This window comes from Peromyscus maniculatus, chromosome 1 (assembly GCF_049852395.1).
Source record: "Peromyscus maniculatus bairdii isolate BWxNUB_F1_BW_parent chromosome 1, HU_Pman_BW_mat_3.1, whole genome shotgun sequence".
In the NCBI taxonomy this organism is placed as follows: domain Eukaryota; kingdom Metazoa; phylum Chordata; class Mammalia; order Rodentia; family Cricetidae; genus Peromyscus; species Peromyscus maniculatus.
The window spans coordinates 181,638,232-181,665,274 of record NC_134852.1 but is presented as its reverse complement, the minus strand read 5'-3'; the positions used below and the strand labels follow the sequence as shown (position 1 = coordinate 181,665,274).

The 27,043-nt window shown below is 38.1% G+C and overlaps 1 protein-coding gene across 5 annotated transcripts in view; it reads right to left on the bottom strand.

The window, feature by feature from the left end:
- Ric1 (RIC1 partner of RAB6A GEF complex) overlaps nucleotides 1-27,043 on the bottom strand; it is a 99,398-nt gene that overhangs the window by 27,004 nt on the left and 45,351 nt on the right. For 4 of the 5 annotated variants that reach the window (XM_076561986.1, XM_076561992.1, XM_076562000.1 and 1 more), the window contains 8 exons: nucleotides 24,416-24,523; nucleotides 19,395-19,537; nucleotides 19,141-19,277; nucleotides 9,142-9,233; nucleotides 7,947-8,035; nucleotides 4,282-4,426; nucleotides 3,292-3,340; nucleotides 1,555-1,707 (listed from right to left, as the gene is read on the bottom strand). In XM_076561986.1, the coding sequence (XP_076418101.1) occupies nucleotides 1,555-1,707; nucleotides 3,292-3,340; nucleotides 4,282-4,426; nucleotides 7,947-8,035; nucleotides 9,142-9,233; nucleotides 19,141-19,277; nucleotides 19,395-19,537; nucleotides 24,416-24,523 (916 nt within the window). The remainder of the gene's footprint in view (nucleotides 1-1,554; nucleotides 1,708-3,291; nucleotides 3,341-4,281; nucleotides 4,427-7,946; nucleotides 8,036-9,141; nucleotides 9,234-19,140; nucleotides 19,278-19,394; nucleotides 19,538-24,415; nucleotides 24,524-27,043) is intronic. The other variant, XM_076561996.1, reaches the window with a different exon arrangement.

Below are 27,043 nucleotides of genomic sequence, written 5' to 3'. Positions count from 1 at the left end.
GTGCATGTGTTGAACCAAAGTTGACTTGAGGTCTCTTCCTCAATATCTCTTTTCCACCTATATACTGAAGCAAGGTCTCTTGGTGAACCTGGAACATGTTACTCTGACTAGACTAGCTTGCTTGCTCTGGAATCCCTATCCCTACCTCCTTCCTGCTGGGATTACAGACAGGCTGCCATGCCCACCTAGCTTTTATGTAGGTTTTGGGGATTCAGTATCCAGTCCCATTCACTGAGCCATCCAATCAGCCGCGGAGGGATGTTTTAAAATGATCTGGAGGCAAGGTGGGCAAGAAATATATTCTATTCTTGTTTTTCTGGGAATCCTTAATTTTCAACTATAGTATAGAGTTCTGAGATCTGGGTTATTTTCATATTAATTTTTAATATGTTGTAAATTTTAAATAACTGGTTACACCAAATATCTTTTAAAAAGCTATTGATAATAGGTACTGAGATATGTAATCATAGCATATAACTGTAGCATATTAAAATACATAATCATATAATATATATTAATTCAGAGAAGTAAACATGGGAAGTTCATGTTGCATTTATATTGCATTCTGTAATATTTGTCACAAATATTACAAAATATTTCTATTGTAATTATGGGCAATGTTTTCCAAAGCAGGTTCTTAGACATTTTCTTCAAAGAATTTATTAAAATTTACAGCTGAATGAGTAAAAGGAACACTGCTTTTTACATCACAGCAACATTTTTGTGCCAGATGTGATCACAACTCAAGTTCTGGAGTCCTAATATACTCTTTGGTTTAAAGCCTTTCTTTCATGAAGACAGAATTTTTTGTCTTGTCTTGTTTCGTTTTTGTCCCTGTGATCCTCTTGTTTCAGGTTCCTATGCACTGGGATTACAAGTGTGTGCTATTACACCTAGCCTCAGAATTTTTATTCTGTGTGTATGTGTGTCAAGTCAAGTGAAGGTCTTCCTCAATTGCTCTCCACCTTATGTTTTGAGACAGAGTCCATCACTGAACTGGACCTTGCTGACTCCGGTTTCCACCTTCCTAGAGCGGAGATTATAGGTGCAGACTGTCATGCTCAACCTTGACGATGGGGGTGGGAGATCAAACTCCGGTCCTCATGCATGTGAGTGAAGCAAACACTTGACCAACCAAGCCATCCCCCCAACCATCTAGAATGGTTTTTGTTTTGTTCTGTTTTGTTTTCAATCCTGTGGAGCCTCTAGTAATATTTCTAAGTAGTATCTAAATGCAACACACTTTGGTAATTCTTACTCAGATTAAGACTAAATTATTCAAGTTAGCTTACATGTAACAACTGCTTCTTTCAGACTGCTTGTGGTATTTTTATTTTTAAAGAATAAAACAAAAAAAAATCCAAAACATGTTCAGAAATAAGATTTTGGAATAAATTTTATAGAAGTACATGAATCACAGAAAATATACAACGAAGGTACACTTAATTTAGGAATATATTCAAATCTGTGGGTCATAGATAAGGTTCTAAAATTCTGCTAAGAGGCATTAAAACAAAACAAAACAAACAAAACCCCACAGTTTTAATTACTTACCATACAAGGGTTTACAGTGAGTACACTCTTGATAAACTGAAATAGCAAAATGCTGGGCTCTTTAACTATACTCCTGAGGTCAGACTCAATTTCAGTGTGCTGAGGACCAAATCCGCTGATTACCCATAAGTGATAGCCTTCTGCACCCCAGCTCTTGAAGAAATAAGAGAAAGCAACAAAAAGTTATTTTTATCTCCTTTATAACTTCAGTTAAATATTGAAAACAGGGAAACCATGACAAATACCAGCGACAAGGATCAATCACATCCAGGGCTAGAAAGGCGGCTCAGCAAGTCAAGACATGTGGTGTGGGAGCATGAGAACCTGAGCTGACCCCCGGAATCCATGTTATAGTGGAGAGAACTAACTCCATAAAGTTGTCCTCTGACATCCATGCGGTAGCATACAGACACCATGCATAGACACACAAAATAATTATAAGAAAACCACAAACCATGATTCTTAGACATCTAGTACACCTTATCTATTTCCAGAGGAAATCATCATCATTGCCCTCTACTTAGAATGGTAAAACACTAAACAATGTTCTCAGCTTCAATTTCAGGGTTCCACTTCTAATAATCCTTCCGTAGGATTCCAATTTAATTTACCTGCTTCTCAAGTACAAAGAAATTTCTTACAGAAGACAACTCAGCGTACGACTAGAGGCTCAGGGAAGGAGGATCTACAACCAATACAGCTTTGTATACGGCAAAAACAGTGTAACAAAAGTTTTGGCTTATCTGGTTTCTCCAGATAGAGGTTTCTTCAGTTGTGAAGTGTACAGTGAAAAGATTTAAATGTATTTCTTCAAGCCCAATCATAATTAATATTCTGTAACTAGATTCCATCATAGTATTTTTCAAGATAGTAATTTCTAATTTGTAATCCAAGAAAATGGTGAGTGAGGTTCAGACTGCTGCAAAATGTTGATTTCCTCTGTGTATGTGTCCTGTGTGTGCACAGCGTGTGCACAGGTGCACACAGAAGCAAGAGGAGGGCTTTGATAGCCTGTCCTAGTGCTTTTCTTTACTCCTTTGAGACAAGGTCTCTCTGAACCTGGAGCTAAATAAATGCTTGGATCCTTAGTTTGTGGCTGAAATACCAACCTAGTAAACTTCTGATAATACTAGTTGATGCCATTTGAAGGCACTGGCTAGTGGTTTCAGAAATATTATTATACTGAAAACTTACATCTGTGTGTCTATATATGAGGTACCTGAAGGCGTGTGTGCATGCGTGTGTGCGCGCGTGCGTGTGCGTGTGTTAGCCAGATGATGTCATTCTACCTTATTTTTCAAGACAAAGTCACTCCAAAGGCAAGGGCAAGAAGATTGTTAGGTCAAGGCTAGCATGGCCTATATAGTTTGAGGCCAAATGTTGGTTACACAGCAAGAAACCCCATCTTTTTTGGGGGTGGGGAGCATGTTTCAAGACAGGATTTCTTTGTGTAGCCTTGGCTGTTCTAGAACTGGCTCTGTAGACCAGACTGGCCTCAAACTCATAGAGAGCCACCTGCCTCTGCTTGCCAAGTGCTGGGATTAAAGGCGTGCGCTGCCACCACCTGGCAAACTCCATCTTACACACACCAAGAAACTTCACCAAAAATCAACTATATTGGGGGGAAAAAATCTGCTGAGATAAAAATGCTTTCTGATGTTATGAAATCAATGTGAGGAAAATGGAAAAAAACTGCATTTTATAGGCTACACCTGTTTTTAAGTGAAAAGTACTTACCATAGAATTGATCTTAAGGGGATCTTTTTTGGTACCATCAGACCTATAACTGAAACAGAACAGAAACTTAACTTGATCATCTTCCAATTACACACAATACACATACCACTTAGCTTCAGCTTAAAAAATAAATAGAATCAAACTGACTTTGCCCCTTTAAAACAGAAATACATAATAGTTTATAAAAATGAAACACTTATGCATTATTACATATTTCTACTTTAAAGGAACAGTCACTTTCACTTCTGGTTTTTATTTTATAGTATTGTTTTTGAGACAGGGTCTTACTATGTAGCCCAGGCTGGCCTTAAACTCATAGAGACCCCCTGATTCTGCATCCCTGAATGCTGGGATTAAAGGTGTGTGCTACCAAGTCCAGCAGTCAGCCTTAAATCTTAACATGAGGTCATATACTTAACTCAGCTATAAAAAAAAGAAGTGTATTTTCCCTAGTGTTTGGGACCAGTAAGTCATTTTTATTGAACCAACTGTCAGTTTTAGGAGGGTGAATGTTTGGAGAATCAACATATTCTCAACAAATTAAATCTAAATTTCACAAAATGTTTTGGTATAAGAATAAAGAAAGAATGGATGGACTAGAGATCATGTTAAGTGAAATATACCAAACTCAGACAGAAAGATTTTTCCCATTTTCTCTCATATGCAGAATCTAAATCTAGGACGTGACAGTGAGAGGGACCTATGAGGGTGGAATAGTGGTCCTGAAAGGAAGAAGAGATGGGGAACTAAGAGAGGGCAGTGGGGACTGGGGGATATAGACACAATACTGCATGTTGCTATCATGTATACACTCTAGATTTAAATACACAGATAACACTGCATAAAGGAAGAGGAACTACCTGGTGAAAAGAAGGGAAAATACGGGCGAAGTGCATTGATGCGTACATAGGAAAATGTACTCATTAAGCTCTACTGTTTTATATGCTACTAAAATTTTTTTTTTAAGTGATTTTCTCTTTGTTCACTCACGCAAAGTCTCCTCCAAGTGTACAAATCAGCTGGGCTCCAAACACACTCCATAGAGAGAGACCTCCATATTCCCAGGTTACTATTACAGCACTATTGTCAGGAGACCATCTAATCAATTTAACAGCTCCTGTTTTGTTCCAAATGTCTGTGGAAAGATAGTGAGAAGGGTTAAAGAGATTGCTCAGAAATATTCAGTACTTTTTACAAGTTCTGTGTTCAAATCCGAACAAGTAGAATGGCACAGACTACTTGAATTCTAAGGTAAGTCCTGTTCATGGAGGGTTTCCCTGATCCAATGTGAACAACCTCAGAATGCAGGTGAATTGTATGAAGTGAAGGCTAGTTTGCCATGATTAGCTTAAATAACTACCACTGTGTAATAAACTTCAAAGCTCTCGGCTTCTATAAAATGGGGATAAGGGTGCAGAAACATTCTTCTTAGAGAAAAATACAGTTAAGTCTTTTACATAGTGAGCATGATAAAAATGAATGTTGGGAGCATATATCTATTTTTAGCAGTACATCAAGTAATAACCTATATGATTTTTCACACTGAAACAACTATGATGTTGAACGTCCCAAAATACTGGGACAAAGTACTTTCCCTCTGAATTCATCTGTCAAACTGAGAATCTGTCATTACTGGTGACTCACACAGCATGTGAAATCAGAGGATAAAGTTCAGAGCTTACCCACACCAGGAAATCTAGTAAAGAAACCTGGCAATGCCAAGATTGTAAAGGCTATATCCATGGTACAAAGGAGAATAAGAGATAAACTGCCATGTAGATGAGGCAGGGAAATTTTCCATATTTTATCTATTCCACAGAACAGAAACAAAAGTCCCATGATAGCCCTTAGTCACATATCAACTCAGTTCTCATTCTGATTTAGAATTTATGTAATTAATGTGGTTGAAAAAACAAAACACTTATACAGAGAATACAACAAAGGGTGCAGAACAGTGTAGTATCCCTCAAGTGACCTCTGCAAGAAATACAATGTTTGTTTCCACAAACACCTGTCAAGAAACACCAGCTTTCAGTAAAATATCCTAAAATAGACAAACAAATCCTAAGAAATAAGACACAGCAGAGGTAGACTCAAAGTCTTTGGATACTAGGACTAATGGAAACAGACTATAAAACAACCTTTTTGTTTGTTTTTGTTCAAGTCAGAGTTTCTCTGTTTTGCCCTGGCTGTCCTGGAATTTACTTTGTAGACCAGGCTGGCCTTGAACTCAGATCTGCTTGCCTCAGCCTCCCAAGTGGTGGGATTAAAGGTGTGTGCCACCACTGCCTGGCACATAACCATTCTTTTTATAGCTAAAGAAATAAAAGAGAGCTGGTGAGATACACTGGTGGGGAAAAAGTGCTTGTCACGCCAAGTCCAAGGACCTGAGCTTGATTCCTATAACCCATGGTCGCACAGAGAACCAACTCTCTAAAGTTGCCCTCTGCCCTCAACATGCACGCTGTGACATGTGTCTCCCTCCCTCCTCAATAATAAAGGAAATAAAAAGGAAGCTGATAGCATCACCAGCACAGTACTCCCCCTATCTGTGGTTTCATTTTCATACTTAACAATTACCCAAGATTAACTGTGGCCTCAGAGTATTAAATGGAAAAATTCAAGAAGTAAAAAAATCAAAATTCAATTAAACAAGCTATTTCAGTATAGTAGAGCCTTGCATTCAAGTAACCCTCATTTTTCTTAAGGCCATAAAACACAAAGGTGAGTGCTGGCAGCTCAGATAGACAAAAAAGAGCAAAGAAAAGCTGTTATAACAAAAGATGGAAGTTCTTAAGGAAAGAAAAAAAAGTGTATGTTGACTTTGCTAAGAACAAATCCCACTTGGGAGGCTGAGGCAAGATGGCTGCTATAACTCAAGGCCAACCTGGGCTAAGAGTTTCAGACAGCCAGGGCTAACATGCTTGTCTTTAAAAAAGACTTGTCTTAAAAAAAGACTTGTCGCCGGGCGGTGGTGGCGCACGCCTTTAATCCCAGCACTCGGGAGGCAGAGCCAGGCGGATCTCTGTGAGTTCGAGGCCAGCCTGGGCTACCAAGTGAGTTCCAGGAAAGGCGCAAAGCTACACAGAGAAACCTTGTCTCGAAAAACCAAAAAAAAAAAAGACTTGTCTTAAAAAAAAGACTTGTCTTAAAATTTCTCATGTGAAACTGATGTGTAGCAGGAATCTTAAAAGCAACATGTACTGGTTTTACTATCATACCTAAAATTGTAAGAGTTTTTACTCTAGTATGTAATAAATGCACTATTAAAACAGAAAAGGCATTAAACCTGTTAGTTTATGATACGAGCAGAAAAAACAGATTGACATACCACACCAGGAAATGCCAAGCCCACATGAAGACCTTAAGCAAGGAGCTTCTAAAAACAATTGTTGAGTCATTTCTTAGAAACTGCATGGTGACATAGAATTGAAAATTGGTTTACTCTGAAAAACTGGTGTGTGTATGTGTGTGTACGTGTGTGTGTGTGTGTGTGTGTGTGTGTGTGTGTGTGTGTGTGTGTGTGTGTGTAAAAGAGAGAGTGAGTTGCTATATTTGCTAATGGGGAGGAGGCTGCCAAGACTCTATAGAGTTGAAGAACCTGAGCTAAGAGAAAGGGACACCAGCTATAAAAAGTCTTCCTCTTTTTTTTTTTTTTAAAACCCTTTGAGTTTTCTGGAATAAGATATAAAATATAATCGTAGATTAACTCGTACTATGATACTGGAGGTCCTACTGCTGAAGTCGGGTATAGTAGACAAAGCCAAGAACCCACATACTCCCGAAAATTAAGAAAAAAAAAGTTTGAGATAAAGAGTCCATTTAGTTCTAATTGTTCTATTTTATTCTCACTTATTTTTAAGGTGTTGGTTATTTTAACTGTGTTGTTTATAGGACACACAGTGATAGTGCAATACATGCACACACTGTGGCTGATCAAATAAAAGGGCTCATCTTCACGTCATCCTGTGGGAACACGCCTCTGGGCATGTGTGAGGGTATTTCCAGAAAGACTCCTTGAGGATGGCCAGCACTGTCCTATCAGCGGGAGGCCGGGGCCAGGACTCACTACAAACAGGACAGCAGCGTGAACCCAGAACTCATCTTTCTACTTCCTGACGACAGACACTGTAATCAGTGCTGCCTCATCTTCCTGTCACCATGCTCTCCCCATCATGACAGGCTGTACCCCTTGAACTGTAAACCCAAAGAAACGCTTCCTTTACATTTTCCCCACAATATTTTACATGCATGGGTGTTTTGTCTACATGTAATAGACCACTTGAATGTCTGATGCCTGTAGAAGCCAGAAGAAAGCATCTTTCTTCTGGAACTGAAATTACAGACGGTTGTAAGCTGCCATGTGGGTGCTGGGATTTGAACTCATGTCCTCTGGAAGAGCAGCCAGTGCTCTTAACTGATGAGCCATTCTCCAGCCCCCAAATCTTCCATTCTTAAGCTGCTTTTGTAAGGCATTTTGTCACAACAATGAGAAAAGTAACTAATATACAGAATATCTCTTCTTATGCCTAATTGATAAACAAAACTCACTGTATGTGTAAGGGAGAAACAGTATACAGAGTTCAGTATACCTATGCTTTCAGCCATCCACTGGAGGCGTCTCATAGATCAAGAGAGACATTACAAATACTCACCAGGATACTGTTTTGCTGTTAACTCTAATTTATGAGACAGCAGCATGGCTCCAGTAGTGTTATCTATCGTATAAACTTGCACAGAACCACTGTGAAAACAACACTTAGTGAAAAATGACAAATAAATAGAAAAGGCATTATCATGGGAATCTATGCTCTAGTGAAAGGTGTACAAATTAGAAAACCATTCTGTGAGTAATTAATAGTCATCTCATCAATCTGAACAGATGCACAGGCTGCAGTCTAGCCATTCCCTTTCTAAATACTCTAGAAATTCCTAACATTTTCCAGGAAACACATGTTGTTTACTATACCACTGTATATAACTGAAAAACAATGGAAACAACCTTAACACATAGCAACATGAGGAAGGAAAAATAAACTGGTATATTCATACAGTACCACATCTATAACATTGAAAGAATGAACTTTAACAATATGCATTAACATGGACAGCAAGTACATATTGTGTTCTACACAGATACCCTTCTCTTCAACTTGCTTTATGAGACAAACATAATTTTGCATACCTATAAGGTTCAGATAAAGGAGAAACATAGGAAAAATGTACTTATAACCATACATTTTTAAATTCTACATAGAATATGACCAAATCAAATCCATGAACATAAAAATTTTTCCTTCTTTTTAGCCTCCCCCACCCCCCTTTTAAAGGAATTTACTAAGACTGGTCTGGACCTCACTAGGTAACCCTGACTATTATCAATATCCTCAAATTCCTGATCCTCTTGCCTCAGCCTCCTGAATGCTTGGATTATAAACATATGTCACAGTATTCAGGTTTCAATTTTATTTTAAAACTCTCCATTACAAGAATTGCAGCAAAAATTGATTTTATATGTGAGCTTTAAGAATATTCACTAAATAAAATTACATACTCATGTAAAGGCAATATTAACACTGATATCTTAAAGGATTCATGGTTAAGACCCTAGATTTTAAATTATTTATTCTTTTTTAGTTGTATCTCAGCTTTCTACAGTTTAAAACATCTCACTTTACAAATTAAAATGTTCAGGCTCTGAAATCTATTCTTTACCTTTGCTTCAAAATAATGAAACACCTTTCTTTATATTTTACATGAAAATGACTGATAATTACAGCAGGCATAATCAAGTCCCTAAGTCTGTTAAGATACCTTAAGTTTAACTCAGAGTCAAAGTCTACATCTTACCTTGCACAACCAAATGCCATCAGTCGGTACTTATTATTTACTGCTACACATGTCCCATCAATAACATCTTGTGGCCAAACTCCATGAAGTTGCTACAACAAGAAAAAGAGTTAAAAGTTTAAAAAGTGTTCCCCTAAACTTATTGTAGTTCAAATAGTTCTCATTCAATGAAAGATTCAGTTTAACAAGGTATCATTTGGTTTCACCTGCATAAGAAATCTCTTACAAAGACTATCAACTAAGTATTTTCTCCCAAGAAGCACAAAGTAGTGAAGAAAAAGAAAAAAACGAAAGACACTAGCCAACTGTAGACGTTGAGGAGCACACAAATGGTAACGAATGCTGAGAAATAGCTCACTTCGAACTACTGGGTACACAAAAGGGCTGGGAATTTGGATGTCTCTAAAAGAATGGTAGAGTTGGTTCAAAGTCTAGTTAAGACTTGGATCCTCTCTGAGCACACTCCCGATGTGAATAAATAACAAAGACTCAACTTCTACTCCAATAGAAAGCTGAACATTTTTCCTTTGAGAGAAACAGTAACCATCAAAGAAAAGTCCAAGTTTCCATCTTGAACCTGCTAGTTTTTAACTCTTCCAGAACTCAAATATCAGAGTATTAGGTGGTCAGGTCTACAGATCCTCTGGAAAGGACTTCAGAACTCTGTTATAAGAAACACTGGAGCTACAAAGAGGGAGGGAGAAAAGGAGCAGAAGAAAAGAATACCAAAACAGAGTAATTCAATTTTAGTTTGGATCTCAAATGGCAGCAAAACCTACACATTTACTACCTAAAAGTCAAAAATCAATAACTATCAAAGGGCATATAATTAAAAGAAGAAAGAGACTCTTGAGATGATGATGATGATGATGATGATGATAATGAAAAACCAGAAAACATATCTTTGTTAAAGCAACCAGTCTGGAGAAGTCTAGTCTGGAGTAGTCCAGAAAGCTCCAACAGAAATTTCTTAAAGAAGATTAAATAAGCACCTAGTGGTTTAAAGAATGGAGAAGACCCTCCCGCACCGACAATCAGTTTGGGGTTAAGTGGTAAGTATATGAAGAATAAGCTAATGGCCAGGGAACAGCTCAGTCAAGCGCTTGCTGTGCGAGCGTGAGGACCTGAGTTCGATCCCCAGACCATGTAAAAAGCCAGCTCTGGCTGTCGTGTGCTTGGGATCCCAGGGCTGGAGGTGAAGACTCACTGGCCGGTTGGTCTCGTCTACTTGGTAAGCTCTGGACCAGAGAGATTCTGGCTCAAAAAGCAAGCTTTACAGTGACTGAGAATGTCAGCCTAGGCTGTCCTCTGGCTTGTACAAGCACACACACCCTGCACATATATAAACATGCATGTGTGCATAAGCAAAGGCACACACATACACACAGAATTAAACACAAAGAACAAAAGAATTATTAACTCCCAGTGGAAATAAAAATCAGCAGAAAAGGAAAACATATTTTACAGCTTGGTATAAACAGAATTTACATACCGACTATCCTATAAACAATGGCTAGTAACCTTACTAAAACTAACTTTATTGGAAAGATGTGGTGATATTTTATTTGTACTGAAATGTTATTTTAATTTTATGTTAATAAATAAAGTTGCCCTGGGGTCAGAGCTATTAGAGCCATAGTAAGAGCGTGGTGGTTAGAAGAGCTAGGGAGATTTCTGTGTGTTCAGGGATACAGCCAGTATTGGAGACATACGCCTTTAAGACCTGGAGGGCGGTACTTACAGGCAGTGATGAGGCAGTCATGTGGTTGGGTTTACAACCAATGAGAAGGCAGAACAGAAAGATTATTTAAACAGGGACACAGGAAGTACCTCCCTCTCTCGGGGAAGCTAGGAGCACTGCAGGAGGTAAGATTTTATCTCTGAGCTCTGACCTCTCGGCTTTTCTCTTTTACCTTGGCTCTGTGTTTCTTATTTTAATAAGACGATTGGTTACATCTACATCTGGCGCCCAACGTGACAAGAATCCATTAAAAACTGCTTGGGGCTGGCTCCCTAGCCGGAGCAGCCGGCTCCCTAGCCCCGGCCCAGGTCTGCTTGGGCTCAGGCTGGACTGTGAGCTGCTTGCTTAAAGCCAGTGCTACAAACAGCGCAGGCCTGCCCTGCTAAACAGGGCCCCTGCCTGTAAAGCCAAGCCTTGACTCGGCTCAAGAGGGAACAAGTGGCTGGCTTTAAGCTTTAGCTGGCTACCCCTTCGCTTTCACTTTCACTTTCGCTTTTGCTTTCTCTCTTGCTTTCTCTCTGTCTCTCTCTCTCTCTGTCTCTCTCTCTCTCTCTCTCTCTCTCTCTCTCTCTCTCTCTCTCTCTCTCTGGATTTACACCTAGGACTCTAGGTGGCTGTTTTGAAATTCGCTCGGATTTCTACTGTTCTACGCAGATTTGGTAAGTCATAAAGGAAACTATTTAAAAGACAAATTTTTTCCACATTTAAAAAAAATGGGTTTCCTGTGTACATTGGAAGAAAATTGGGTTTTGTTTGAAATTTTAGGCAGTCTGACAATGGAACAACTATATGAAAAGATTAGTATTATGGGAATTATGCAGTTAATCACCATGCTTATTCTCATTTTACTATTTAAAAAGATAGTCGATTTAAGTGCCAGGATAACAGCTTTAGAAAAACCTGTTAATTTTAACAGTGAAGTTGGTTCAAGTTTGGATCATAAGGTTACAGAAAGAAAGCCTGTTTTCACACAGTCATCCTTAATTTATCCTGTAACCGTACAGCAGATGCCTGATCAAATGGCTACACAAAATATCTGGGCTCCAATTGAACTGATGGATTTTAAAAGGTTTAAGGAGGCAATAGTATCTTATGGCATGCATTCCCCATATGTAAAGCAAATGTTAAACTCTTGGTCAACATATAATAGGATTATACCACAGGACTGGCGGGACCTTGCACAAGCTGTTCTGGAACCCAGCCAGAGAATTCAATTTCTAACGTGGTTTAAGGAGGAAGCTAGAAACGTAGAAACACAATGGAGGGATAAAGGAATACAAGTTTGTCAGGATCAGCTTATTGGAGAAGGCCAATATGCTTCAATACAAACACAATGTTTATATGATGTTCAAACCGTAATTTTATGTCGAATGGCAGCCTTGAATGCATGGGACAGAGTTGATGAACCAGGAAAAAAACCTGAGTCATTCACAAAGGTTATGCAAGGCCCAAAAGAATCTTTCACAGATTTTTTAGAAAGACTGGCTTCAGCAGTAAACAGAATGGTCTCAGGATCAGAAGCTAGTAAGGCAATAATTGAAGCTTTGGCATTTGAGAATGCGAATGCAGCATGTAAAAGAATAATCAGGCCGTTAAGGGCAAGATCTGCACCTTTGGAAGATTGGATTAGAGAAACAATTAATGTTGAAGCTGATGAGCATGATGATACGTGGGTAGGAGAAGTAATTTCAAAAGGTTTGAGGAGTGTTAGATGTTTTGGGTGTGGACAGCAAGGACATTTTAAAAGGGACTGTAAACAGGTCATTCCTAGAAGCAATGTTTCTTCAAGGAACAATGGCAACAGAAGGCCCCTTCCTTCTGGAGTATGCAGAAGGTGTGGTAAGGGAAAACACTGGACCAACGAATGTAGATCAACAAAGGACAGACAGGGTAATCCTTTGCCTCAGTTTTCGGGAAACTCCCGGAGGGGCCTCATGCAGGCCCCCATAGCAAAACCAGTTCAAACCTTTCCTGCAGCTGTAGAGGAAATCCCTGCTCTGAGCGATTAAATGACCAAATGACTATTGGAATAAATCATGCTGGTCAGGATGATGAAAAAGAGAGAATAGAAAATTCAGGAGAAAACATAAAGAAAATTTTTTGGCAAACTTCTATTAATGAACAGAGACCAAAATTAATGATAAAAATAAATGGTGTTTTGTTGTCTGGTCTGGTAGACACAGGTGCGGACATTACCATAATTGCACCAGAATTTTGGCATCCAGCTTGGCCTCTTCAGGAGGTAAACGTTCAACTGTTAGGAATTGGGACATTATCTGGAGTGAAACAGAGTGCAAGATGGCTGGAATGTATAGGTCCAGAAGGACAGAGAGGAAAATTAAAACCATATGTCGCTAACATAGCTATGAACCTGTGGGGTCGAGACTTGTTGCAACAATGGAATACTCAGATTAAAATCCCTCCAATCTCAGAAACAAATCATAAACTAGCACATGTTTCTGAGAGAAATATTAGAAGGCATTATTTTGAGTGGTCACCAGCCATCCATATTATACAAGAACAGGGCACAACAACTGATAATCTTCCAAAAATACCAACAGCTCTACCTTTAAAATGGTTAACAGACAAGCCTGTATGGGTTCAGCAATGGCCTTTAACAACAGAGAAACTCCAGGCTTTAGAAGAGCTGGTAGAAGAACAGGTAAATGCTCAGCATATTGAACAGTCAACCAGCCCTTGGAATTCTCCTGTATTTGTTATTAAAAAGAAATCTGGTAAATGGAGAATGGTAACAGACCTTAGAGCAATTAACAAAGTAATTCAGCCGATGGGCTCTCTACAATCTGGAATTCCTTTGCCTACTCTGTTACCAAAAGGATGGCCTCTCATAGTTATTGATTTAAAAGACTGTTTCTTTTCAATACCCTTACAAGAAAAAGACAGAGAAAGATTTGCTTTCACAGTGCCTACTTATAATAATTCTCAACCGGTTAAAAGATTTCAATGGAGGGTCCTCCCACAGGGAATGTTAAATAGCCCAACTCTGTGCCAATATTTTGTACAACAGCCATTGGAAGTGATACGTAAAAAATTTCCTAAATCTATAATTTATCATTATATGGATGATATTTTACTAGCTGACTCAAATGCAGATACTTTAGAAAGAATGTTTGAAGAAGTAAAGAAAATTTTGCCTTGCTGGGGATTACAAATTGCTCCTGAAAAAATACAAAGAGGAGATTCTATTAATTATTTAGGATATAAAATAGAGCTACAAAAAATTAGACCCCAAAAGGTGCAAATTCGGAGAGATAGACTACAGACTCTTAATGACTTTCAAAGATTATTTGGAGATATTTCTCATCTACGAACTATTGTTGGGGTAAAAAATGATGAACTGACTAATTTGTTCAAAACCTTAGAAGGTGACAAGGACTTAAATAGTCCAAGAGAATTATCACCTGAAGCTGAGAAAGAATTGGCCTTGGTAGAAAAGAAAGTACATGAAGGGCACGTGGATCGTATTGATCCAAAGCTGGATTGCATTTTGGTTATTTTACCTTCTAGGCATTCCCCTACTGGAATATTAATGCAGAGGGAAGATATTATATTGGAATGGATATTTTTACCAAATAAACCAAATAAAAAATTAAAAACTTATGGGGAAAAAATCTCTGACTTGATTTGGAAAGGAAAATTGAGACTTCGTCAATTAGCAGGAATAGACCCAGCAGAAATTGTCGTACCTTTAACTAAGGAGGACATTGAAAAATTATGGACAGAAAGTGAACCTTGGCAAAGAGCTTGCAGTAATTTTTTGGGAGAAATTAACAGCAAATATCCCAAAAGCAACAGAATTGATTTTATAAAGAGAGCTGATTGGATCTTGCCTCGAATTGTACGGCAAAAACCCATATCTGGAGTTCGTACATTTTATACAGATGCCAACAAACAAGGAAAGGCAGGTTACAAATCAGAAAATTTAAGTAAAGTGGTACAAAGTCCTTATAATTCAGTGCAAAAATCAGAATTGTATGCTATTCTGTTGGTATTAATGGATTTTTCAGAACCTCTCAACATAGTAACTGACTCTCAGTATGCTGAAAGAGTGGTATTACATATTGAGACTGCAGAATTTATCCCTGATGCTTCAGAATTAACTTCACTATTTATTCAATTACAAGATACAATCAGGAAAAGGAGTCATCCTTTATATATAACTCACATCCGATCTCATACTGGTCTGCCAGGCCCTCTAGCACAAGGCAATGATGAGATTGATAAATTATTGATAGGAAATGTGCTGGAGGCCTCAGAATTTCATAAAAAACATCATGTCAATAGTAAAGGTTTAAAAAAGGATTTTCCCATAACCTGGCAACAAGCCAAAGAAATAGTAAAGAAATGTCCTACTTGTTCCTTCTATAATCAAACACCATTACCAGCAGGATGTAACCCAAAGGGTACTCAGAGGAATGAAATCTGGCAGATGGACGTGTTTCACTTTGCAGAATTTGGAAAACTGAAATATGTACACCACACTATCGATACTTATTCAGGATTTCAATGGGCAACTGCTTTGAGTTCTGAAAAAGCTGATTCTGTAATCACTCATTTGCTAGAAGTTATGGCCATCATGGGTATACCTGCACAAATCAAAACTGACAATGCTCCATCATATGTCTCTGTTAAAATGAAACAGTTTTTTGATTATTACAAAATAAAGCATATTACAGGTATACCACATAATCCTACAGGTCAAGCAGTTATAGAAAGATCAAACAGAACTCTAAAGGATATGCTAAATAAACAGAAAGGAGTAACAAAAACCCCCAGAAATAGACTGCATAATGCTCTATTAACTTTGAATTTTCTGAATGCCAATGAGAAAGGAACAACAGCTGCAGAGAGACATTGGGTAATAGAAAAAACTACAGAATTAAATCAGCCTATATACTTTAAGGATGTGCTGACCTCAGAATGGAAACCAGGGTATGTATTACGTTGGGGACGAGGTTTTGCTTTTGTTTCTACAGGAGAAGATAAGCTGTGGATACCATCAAAATTGATAAAGGTTCGATTTGAACAAGAAAAACCTCTTAATTAGAGGAGGTGATAGTTCATCAATCAGCATGAACATCCAATTTAAACTAACTTGTACCTGTAACACATGCCTTTTCATTTAATCAGATAATAACTTGCCAAAAAGGAACATCCCCAAAATTAGTCTTGGGGAAAGGTTTTTGTTTTTTGTCTTTTAGGAGGATGAAGGTTAAGGAATCTGAAGAACACAAGACAAATGAGACAACTGAAGAAAAGGGACAAATCATCTATCCCAGAAAACAAATTGAAACGGCATATGGGTATATATAATCTAAAAAAATTTTATGTCTTCTTAAATGTTTGTTTCTGCTTTTCTCTAAAGATTTAACACTATTGGTTTTCTAATAGTCCCAGTTCAATTAAAATTTAAAGCTGACTTTGGAGTTGGAGAATGGCTCTCTCCTTCTTTAAACTCAAGCATGTTGTTAAAATGAAAATACAAACTCCCTGTATCATGCCAGAAAGAGCCATTTTCTGCTATGGGACAGGACAAAAGCCAAATTAATTAAGGGACTATTCTATTACTAATCTCAACTCTTCGATTCTATTCTGATTCTTTAAACTTTTCTTAAAGTATAAATTTTATATCAAAATTTACAAGATTAATATATACATATACATTTTAAACTTTGTTAAGATATGAATGGTCATATAGAGTACTAACTAATTCTAGAAAGAAGGCTTCAATTAGCTGCATATATGTGTCTTTGTGTTCGAGTCTCTTATCAGTTTTCTGCAGGAAATCACGGCCAGGCCTAACATCAACTGAAGTCTCCGGAAAGAAGATGGGGCCCCACAACAACAAACACAACAACAACAATTCCACGTGGACAATAATAATATCACTGAACTGACAAACATCATCTACAGATCAGCTTTGAACTACAAGGTGCTCAGAGCAATTTTGAGATGACTAGCTGAGATGATCCAGTCTCAAAGACTACTTGAATAAGGACTTGAGATAAACCCTGAACTTTGGCTTTATACACAGACTGGATAATAATGATGAAGAATATAGTTACCTTTCCTAGAATTTGACAATTAACCTAAATTTTTCTTTCAGGATAAAGATAACTTCGCCCATACCCAGCAGGAAGCAATTTTAAGAATATGACACCCACATTGCCAAAGAAGTGGTGTGGGGCGGGTGGTTTTTTGGTTCTTTTAATGGGTTTTGGGTCTGGGATAATTTTCATTGTTTAGGGGGCTTGGTTACAAGTTGTCAAGGGTTAGGAAAAAGGCTAAGCAAAGGAGATTAGATTTAAGGTTCTTGTTTTTAAAAAAAAAAAAAGAAAAAAAGAAAGAAAGAAAAGAAAAGAAAAAGACAATTACTAGTTTTAAATACTTTACATTATTACCAACTATTAGGATATAAAGAAATGAAAGTAGTTAGACATTACAATAGAAATTGTAGTCATATTAGATATGTTTTAAAAATTGAGCAGATATATTTTAGACAGGTCATCTTCAAACCCTTCAGAGATCTACAGAATATGGCCTTTAAAATGTTTTAATAACTTAGAAATTTTTCTTTTTTTGAGACATGTCGGCTCCTGGCAGTACTAATCTACTTCAGAGAAAATATGGGCATTGAAGAAACTGCATATGGAGTTAACTTTCATTGTGGCAAAAGTTAGCCACTGGACAACAAAGTATCCTCAAATCAACAGGACAAAATGGACAGACAGAACACGAAACAAAGGACTACTGATTCCTGCCAAAACAAGTGTGGTTATGGCTTTATAAAAAGGCATCTTCTGAGGCCAGGACAACATGGCACCATCCCTGAAGTGGCCTTCACAATCCAGAAAAGGTACAGTGCCCTTTTCTTCGAAGGCAGCTGAACAGGCAGTGGGCCGATGGCTTCTGTTGTGCAATGGAACAGCAACTGAAAGCTCACGCCTCTCAATAGTAGACTGGCATTTAATAGAGGGATGTGGAGAAGAAGAGGATGCTGAGATGAAGCCATATATACACAGCCAAGAAGAATGGACAGCTGAATTCAAAAACCATCAACAATTTCCAGAATTTAAAATCCTGAATCATGACATGACACTAGTGGAATTCAGGTGTTTCTGGTACATGGACTGCTCTCACCCAAATGGAGGTTGAACTGTTGACCTTGTGTACAACCTACTTCACAAATGAGTCTGTCAGATACCATAAGCCTATAGGCTAAAGATGATGCCCCAACACTGTGGAGAAACCTCAGGTGACTGTCCAGGCAGCTGGCTGTTTCTGTCAACTCACAAAATTTTTGAAAGTTGCTTTTGTGCACTTCCTGTTTTTATTTTTGTTAGCTAATATTATTTCCTTCTTGGGTCTCTGAGGGAGTTAAAGATTAGTTAGTTATAGTTAAAGATTAATTAAGATAAAAAGTAAATTAGATACATTTTGGACTTACTAAAATAGGATAGATAAGGGAATTATTTTCTCTGATTTGTCAAATACAAATGGACTAGACATCGTTTAGGTATTTGTTACTTGTATATATTGTATATAGTTATTGTACTTTTGTATATAGTTTTTCTTTTGTTAGTTATAACCTTTTGCCTTTTTTCTTTTTATTAAAATAGAAAAGGGGAAATGTGGTGATATTTTATTTGTACTGAAATGTTATTTTAATTTTATGTTAATAAATAAAGTTGCCCTGGGGTCAGAGCTATTAGAGCCATAGTAAGAGCGTGGTGGTTAGAAGAGCTAGGGAGATTTCTGTGTGTTCAGGGATACAGCCAGTATTGGAGACATACGCCTTTAAGACCTGGAGGGCGGTACTTACAGGCAGTGATGAGGCAGTCATGTGGTTGGGTTTACAACCAATGAGAAGGCAGAACAGAAAGATTATTTAAACAGGGACACAGGAAGTACCTCCCTCTCTCGGGGAAGCTAGGAGCACTGCAGGAGGTAGGATTTTATCTCTGAGCTCTGACCTCTCGGCTTTTCTCTTTTACCTTGGCTCTGTGTTTCTTATTTTAATAAGACGATTGGTTACATCTACAGAAAGATGGAAAGATTTTGTTTTGGGGATGGAGAAGATTGAAGCAAATAGTAATTTCCCACAGGATAAAGTTAATAACACTGTAACTGTCTTATAATTTGAATAAAAAATATGCAAACTAAGAGAACACAGGATTTGATAACAAAGCAAAATTAATATATGCAAAATAAAATAATTCAGAATACACAATCCATACCTCTGCAGTAAATCTACTGGATACTGGTGTAATAAATCCAACTTTACCATCATTAAACACCACAGCAAACCCATCAAGTGTGGCACAGTATTCCATATCTTTAATGTGCACATCTGCAAAGCCAAGGAATGAACCTACTAATGAAAAATACGGAAACAGAGTGGGTTATAATCCACTACTACTTCATATATTTGGGTAATAAACCATATGTCATATATTAAATGGGTTCCAGCTCATATGGAAAGTATAAGTACCTCTAGATGACTGAAGATCTACTGAAAATGGTACTGTAGAAAGATTGATGGCTTTCCTTCCATTTGTCATCCCTTCCCAATGAATAAGATGAAGAAGTCCATCAGAAGTCGCCACAAGGAGGTCTTCCAGCACAGACTGTAAACTGGGGGTAAGCAAGCAACTTACGTCAATTAACTTAAGAAAGCATACTGGGGAGGCAATGAGTATAAATATAACTGCTTTCAAAAATTGCTTCTGCAAGCCAGGTATGGTAGCACACACCTTTATTTGTAGCACTCAGGAGGCAGAGGCAGGTGGATCTTTGTGGGTTCAAAGCTAGCCTGGTCTACAAAGTGATTTCCAGGCCAGCCAGGGTTGCACAGTAAGACTCTGTTTCAGAAAGAAAGAAAGAAGACATTAAAAGGGGGGTAGTTGGGAGGGAGGGAGAGAGGGAGGGCAGGCAGGCAGACAGTGAGTAAGCTTCTGCAAGCAAGGCCAAACATCTGTAAGGTAAGAAAACTTAAAACTTTTAAGTTTGAAGCTAGCCTGGTCTACACTGTGTAAGTTCCCAGGATAGTCAGGAATTACACAGTGAGACTGTCACCTAAAACAAAATAATAAAAACAAAACAAAAATGACAAAATTTTTAGCTTTAGCTAAATGCTTTAGCAAAGCAGATCATTGAATCCTTATAGAACACTACCTGTCTATAACTTTATAATTTTAATCTATATTAAAAAATTGAAATGAGGCAACAAATTAAAGAAGACTAAGGAGTCAGCATGATGTGATTGATGCCACTAAAGAGGAAAAATAGATGTAACTAACCAAAGGATGACAAACTGAAACCACAGAATGTACATGAACAAACAATCCTCTGGCATTGTCTAATAAAGTTCTCAAAAATAGAAATTCTTTACCTGTACAATCTGATAACAGTAGCCACATGTAGTGACAATATACCTGAAAATTAATAGAGCTTATAATCTCTACATTACAATAAACAAAGCTGCAACAAAAATGACCAGATACAGAGATCGCAAAATGTGAACCAGAGGGAAAAAAGTTCATCAATATAAATACTGTTATGCAACCCCAATGTTGGATTAGCAGATAATGACGTAAAATAATTGTGTTATACATGACGAAGACTATGTGAGGGCTGAGAAGACAGCCCAGTTGGTAACGCTTGCCTCCTTGCAGGTCTGGGAGAGTGGGAGAGCAGCGCGGGGAAAGCCAGGGTCATGTGGCTGCTGGCCTGTCCCTCACTCTCTGCAATGCTCTCTCCCCGCGAAGGCCAGATTCTGTTCTGGGACACAAGCATAAGATCTGAGTTGAGATTCCTACTACCCACTTAAAATGTCCAGGTGTGGCGGCGGCATACATGTGTAATCCTAGTGCTGGGAGTGTTGGGAAGTAGATCTAGGTGGATCTCTGAAGTCTGCTGACCAGCCAGTCTAAGCAAATGGTTGAGCTCTAGGTTCAGTGAGTGACCCCCATCTCAAAATAATATGGAGAGCAACTGGGAAAGCACTAGATGTTAATCAATCTCAATCTTCCCCCCCTCTCCCCCCCCCACAAACACCTACTACATGAAAATGTAAGATATACCATTCACCCTTTTCAATTAAAAGTAAACAAACTTGTTAAACAATAGCTAATGTCAGTTGATAAAGTAATGAATATTTCTCCAAAAAGTTTAAAAATGGGCCTTGTCTTAACCCCCCCAATTGTCATTTAATTTTTAGAACAAATATCATGCTCAACAAATTAGGTCTTTTCATGCTATACTGGTTCTTAAAATATTCTGAATATCATCCTTAGTTGTAAGTACATATAAAAAACACACGAACTCACTGCAGGTATGTTCTGAATGAGACTAATGCACCATTGGCTCCACAGATTATTCATTTTTTCAAGCATAGGTATTTTTCAATTTAGGATATCGAGTTCTAAATGATTAATAAGTTAGTAAGGAATATGATGCATGTCATCACATGCTGTCACATAACTTGAAGTAGTATAGTGTTTCTGATTAAGCAATTATTAAAACTTATAAATTTTTAATCTTTTAAACATTCTTTGTATTCAAGCAATAACAGATGGATGTTTAGTATTAATCTTTACTTTTTTATTTAATCAAAAATAAAAGATAACAGTACTTTTGCTCCTATAAGCAATATTATAACCAGTATCCCCAATTTTAATTGATTACGTTGATTGTGATAGTAGAAAATAGTTGATTATATAATCTTTCAGTGTCTTCTCTCTCATTTCACAAATCTATAGGGAATTTCCAGGAAGTTTATATTAGACCAGCTAATAGTTTTGTTTAATATGTAATTTTTTGTTAGTTTGAGAGAAATCTGAAACTCCCAACTACCTAAAGTTTCAGAATCTACTCTTACAGAGGTGAAAGTCACTGTCTTGGTTAGGGTTTCTATTGCTGTGAAGAAACACTATGACCAAAAAGTTGGGGAGGAAAGGGTTTATTTGGCTTATGTTACTTATCACAGTTCATCACTGAAGGAAGTCAGGACAGGAACTCAAACAGGGCAGGAACTTGAAGGCAGGAGCTGACTCAGAGGCCACGGAGGGGTGTTGCTTACTACTGGTTTGCTCCCTATGGATTGTTTAGCCTGCTTTCCTTTTTTTTTTTTTTTTTTGGTTTTTTTCGAGACAGGGTTTCTCTGCGTAGCTTTGCGCCTTTCCTGGAGCTCACTTGGTAGTCCAGGCTGGCCTCGAACTCACAGAGATCCGCCTGCCTCTGCCTCCCAAGTGCTGAGATTAAAGGCGTGCGCCACCACGCCCGGCTAGCCTGCTTTCTTATAGAACCAAGGATCACCAGAAATGTGGCCCCATCCACAATGAGCTGGGCCTTCCTTCTCCCATCAATCACTAATTAAGAAAATACTCTACTGCCTGCAGCTCTATCTTATGGAGGCATTTTCTTAATTAAGGCTCCCTCCTCTCAGATACTGTAGTTTGTGTCAGTTGACATAAACTATCCGGCACAGTCATACAGTTGGAAGCAATTCCTCCCTTCCCTTTGGTGGTGCTAGAACTTGACACTGGGCTTTGAGCATGGTGAAAACAGGCTCTACTACTGAGCTACACTTACAGTCCCAGAAATTCTTTTTGAAAAGCTTTTTCCTATTTCCATGTGTTACATGGCTTGACCACCAGGTGGAGGCATAAAACCAAGTTGGATTGTTCTACCTAGTTTGGTACCCACATATATTTAAAATTCCTTCTGCATCAAGTAATAGTCTATAAAAATTTTACGTGTGTGTGTGTGTGTGTGTGTGCGTGCGTGTGTGTGTGTGTGTGTGTGTGTGTGTGTGTGTGTAGGCCAAGTTGTGTAACCACTCTATCACCCTACACCTTACTTCCTTGAGAAAGTGTCTTCAACTGAATTGGAGCTAGGCTAGCAGCCAGCAATCCCTAGCAATTCTCCTGTCTGTCCATCACAGCAATCGAGCTACAGCCTTGTACATGACTATGCATATTTTTATGTGGGTGCTGAGTATTTGAACTTAGGTCTCATGTTTATGCAGCAAGCGTTCTTACCCACTGAGTCATCTCAAGTTATATTCTTGAAAAGGTTTCCATCCTGAGTAAATAAAATCTGAAATGATCAGCAATCTTTGATCAACACAGTGAATAAGCTAAACTAAATTGTTTAGTTTAAGCAAATCACATTTAAGCAAATCACAAAGACATTCTTTTCCATGGGAGGATTAAAGAAGAAGACGACAGACTAAACAGGGCAACGACAACAGTTCACCACTTGCAGGCCGATCTCGAACAGTTTATTCCAGTGATATTTTAACAAAAGAAACAAGGCAAGAAGCCCTTTGTCAGAACTATAAATCAGAAAGGTCTTTTAAAAAATAGAAATTACATTTATATAGTCCAATAGATTCATTTTATAGTTATATGTTCAGTCTTTTTATTTTTTAAAATTGTTTCACATTATTTATTTACCTAGTGGTTGGTGGGGAGATGCTTGGGCATGCCATGGTGTGTGTTTGGAGGCCAGAGGACAACTTTGGGAATCAATTCTCTACTTTCACCATGTGAGTACTTGGGAGGTAACTTAGGTCATTAGGCTCAGAAGCAAGCACTTCTTTTTTTAAACCAACAGAGCTATCTTGCTGTCCCCATGCCTCAATATTTTTAAAAGATACCTAGTTAAAAAAAAAATCTCTTCCCCAAATCTGTCCATTAGTTTCTTGGTTGTGAGCCTAGCCTTTAACAGCTGAGCCATCTTTCCAGCTCCAGCCCTGTCCATTAGTTTCTTATGTGTTCTTCTAGAACAACACACTTGTAATACCCTTTAAAACCAGATATTCTTTTTTGTTTGTTTGTTTTTCGAGACAGGGTTTCTCTGTGTAGCTTTGCGCCTTTCCTGAATTTCGCTCTGTAGTCCAGGCTGGCCTTGAACTCACAAAGATCCGCTTGCCTCTGCCTGCTGAGTGCTGGGATTAAAGGCGTGCGCCACCACTGCCTGGCCAGATATTCTTATTACTATACATATCTTGCTTTTTACTCAACAGTTTATCTGGGGGATGAGCCTCACTGTTTTCACAGCTGTATAGTCTTTATATTAGTCACAATGCCGAGGACACAATATGCAATTGTCTTAAGTAACAACTAAAAGGTCAATCATGAACAATTAAGAAAATAAAGTTAAATTGTAAAAATCAGTTGAAAAAATCATTGGGTACTAATAGATTTTCGGTATTTTAGTATTTCTCACTGGTTGTCATACAGCCTTTATTCACACTGGAATTCAAAAGCTTAATGTTCTTTCAAGTGTACATGCACTTCCAAGAAATGTATGGAGGCTGTAGAAAGGGACAGCTCATCTTTTCCTCAACATGTATGATTCTATCAGAATCTTTTTTAGTATGTTATATCATACAATAAACGCTTAATATATAAATTTCGACACAAAAACAATTTTTTGTTGGTCATGTGATTAACCAACATAGACTCTTGTGGTCAAAAAGGGCCAATCTTAACCAACATACTGTACCTCATGATGGGTGCTTGCAAATCCAATATTTTCTTCATTTCTAAATTTAGAGCTGGGGCACAATGTTCTTCCTTAAAATGAGGTATCCCCTTCATTTGTGGACTTCCTCTAAGAGAAAAAAAAGCACAAGGTTGAGACAAAGATACTAAATTTGTTCCTACTCTGTACCTAATATACATTCAAGTAAACAAACATAACCAAACTTACAAACCAGGTGTTCATCCTAAAGATTGACAAATGAAAATCAAACTTGAATTCTACCACAGTAGATACATTTATATACAAACTAGATACAAGTAAGCTTGACTAATGTAACTTGTGTTAGGGGACTGAGGGAAAAAATCAGAGGAGGCGGGATGGAGGGAAGGGGAAATTATGGTGAACCCTCAAGAGAACCAACAAACATTTTGTTTAAAATGACTAAGAGAGCTTCCCTAGCTGGGAAACCTCGGATACACTGTATCATTCCACATACTGCTGTGGGATGTTCTCTATGCTGTGAATGTGTTGTTCTGATTGGTTAACAAATAAAGTGCTGATTGGCCAGTAGCTAGGCAGGAAGTATAGGCAGGACAAAGAGAGAGGAGAATTCTGGGAACAGGGAGGCTGAGTCAGGAGACGCTGCCAGCCACTGCCATGAGTACCAACAAGTATGATACTGGTAAGCCACAAGCCATGTGGCAAGGTATAGATTTATAAAAATGGGTTAAAGACAGAAGAAGTAGATAACAAGAAGCCTGCCACAGCCATACAATTTGTAAACAATGTAAGTCTCTGTGTGTTTACTCGGTTGGATCTAAGCAGCTGCAGGACTGGCGGGTGAGAGAGATTTGTCCTGACTGTGGGCCAGGCAGGACTGGAAAAAACTCCAGCTACAACATACAGCAGTGTATGGTCCAAACTGTTCATTCATTTTACATTATTACACACCCTATCTGTGATTCCTATTCTCTGGGGATTTATCAGAATTAATGTCAGATTCAGGGATGTAATTAGATATTTCATAAATAACTTGGCAATAAATAACAAAATAGTGTGTGTGTGTATATATGTATATATATATACATATATATATATATATTTAAATCCATGGTAATTAATGGCTACATAAAAATATTGCTAGATCAATGCCAAGAAACTGAGCACACAGCTCATAAAGACTATAGAACTGTCTCGAAAACAGTCTTATTAAGTAAGAAACCCAGAGCCAAATAAATGCAGAGCTAAAAGCCCAGAGATCGAGCACTAGTGAGGAGCCCAGACCACCTTAGCTTGCCACTCACTGCCGTCGAGTGAGTGTCTGACGTCTTTTTATTGCTTTCCTGTTCTGCCCTCTCATTGGCTCTAAGCCCAGCCACATGATTTCCTCATCACTGCCTGTCTATACAGACCTCCAGGTCTCTATGGTTGGTACTAGGATTAAAGGTTCAGGTCACCGCTTGGCTGTGTCCTTGACCACACAGAGACTCTGCCTGCCATGTGATTGGATTAAGGGCGTGGGCCACCACCACTGGACTTCTGCTAAATGGCTTGCTTTTACCTCTGATCCCCAGGCAACTTTATTTATTAACATACAAATAAAATCACATTTCAGCACAAATAAAGTATCACCATAATGACCAATGGTAACTTGAGGAAGAAAGGGTTTATTTTGCTTACATTTCTGTATCATAGTCCATCATTGAAGAAAGTGAGGGAAGGAACTCAAGGCAGGAACCTGGAAGCAAGAACTGAAGCAGAGGCCATGGAGGAACACTGCTTATTAGCTTGCTCATGTCTTACTCAGCCTACTTTCTTATGGGCTGTATATAAGAAATTTTCCTACATGTAAGAACTCTTCCACATCAATCACTAAGCAAGAAAATGCTCTATATATAGGCTTGTCTATAGGCTGCTAGTCTTATGGAAGCACTGTCTCAACTGAGTCTCCCTTATGAAATGACTATCTTATGTCAAGTTGACATAAAACTATCTTGTGGCAGCTATCAATCTTGTCAACAACTGGCCTGCTAACATCACTTCTCTTTTCAATCATCTACAATCCTGCCACTCAATTTGTTAATACTACCACAGTTATATACAAAGAGTTCAACGAGGCCCAATAGCTTTTAAGGTTTCTGGCTTTTGTGAAAATTACTTTGCTGCTCAGAAACCCGCTTTGCTTCCTTTTTAATTGTGTGTGTGTGTGTGTGTTTTTTTTTCCCACATATGAGCTTGATGGCGGCTTACTGTCATCTTGCTATTGCAGTGACCAGGAATATTTGATTCTTTCTATGTCTGACAAGCTAAGCTAGTTGATGTTTATCCATTCAGGTTTGTATTCAGCTAGTATGCTTGGCTAATGTGGCAGTCTCTAAAAAGAAAATGACTAATTTACCATAGTCACATTTAAGGTGGTAATCACGCATTTTTTCAAAGTAATGCTTAAAATTCAATAGTGTTGTAAGACTTATGAAAAAGGAAAAACCAAAGTAGTCTCTGAAGGTTCTGCTAAGAATAAGTCAACCTTGAAGAAAGCTCCGAGTTAAAATGGAGACATCTGAAAGAATGGTCGGTGTTCGGCACTCACTCTGTGAAAAGGGTGCTGCTGATAACCTGAGTGCAGGGGATAAGTGTACAGGTTTTCAG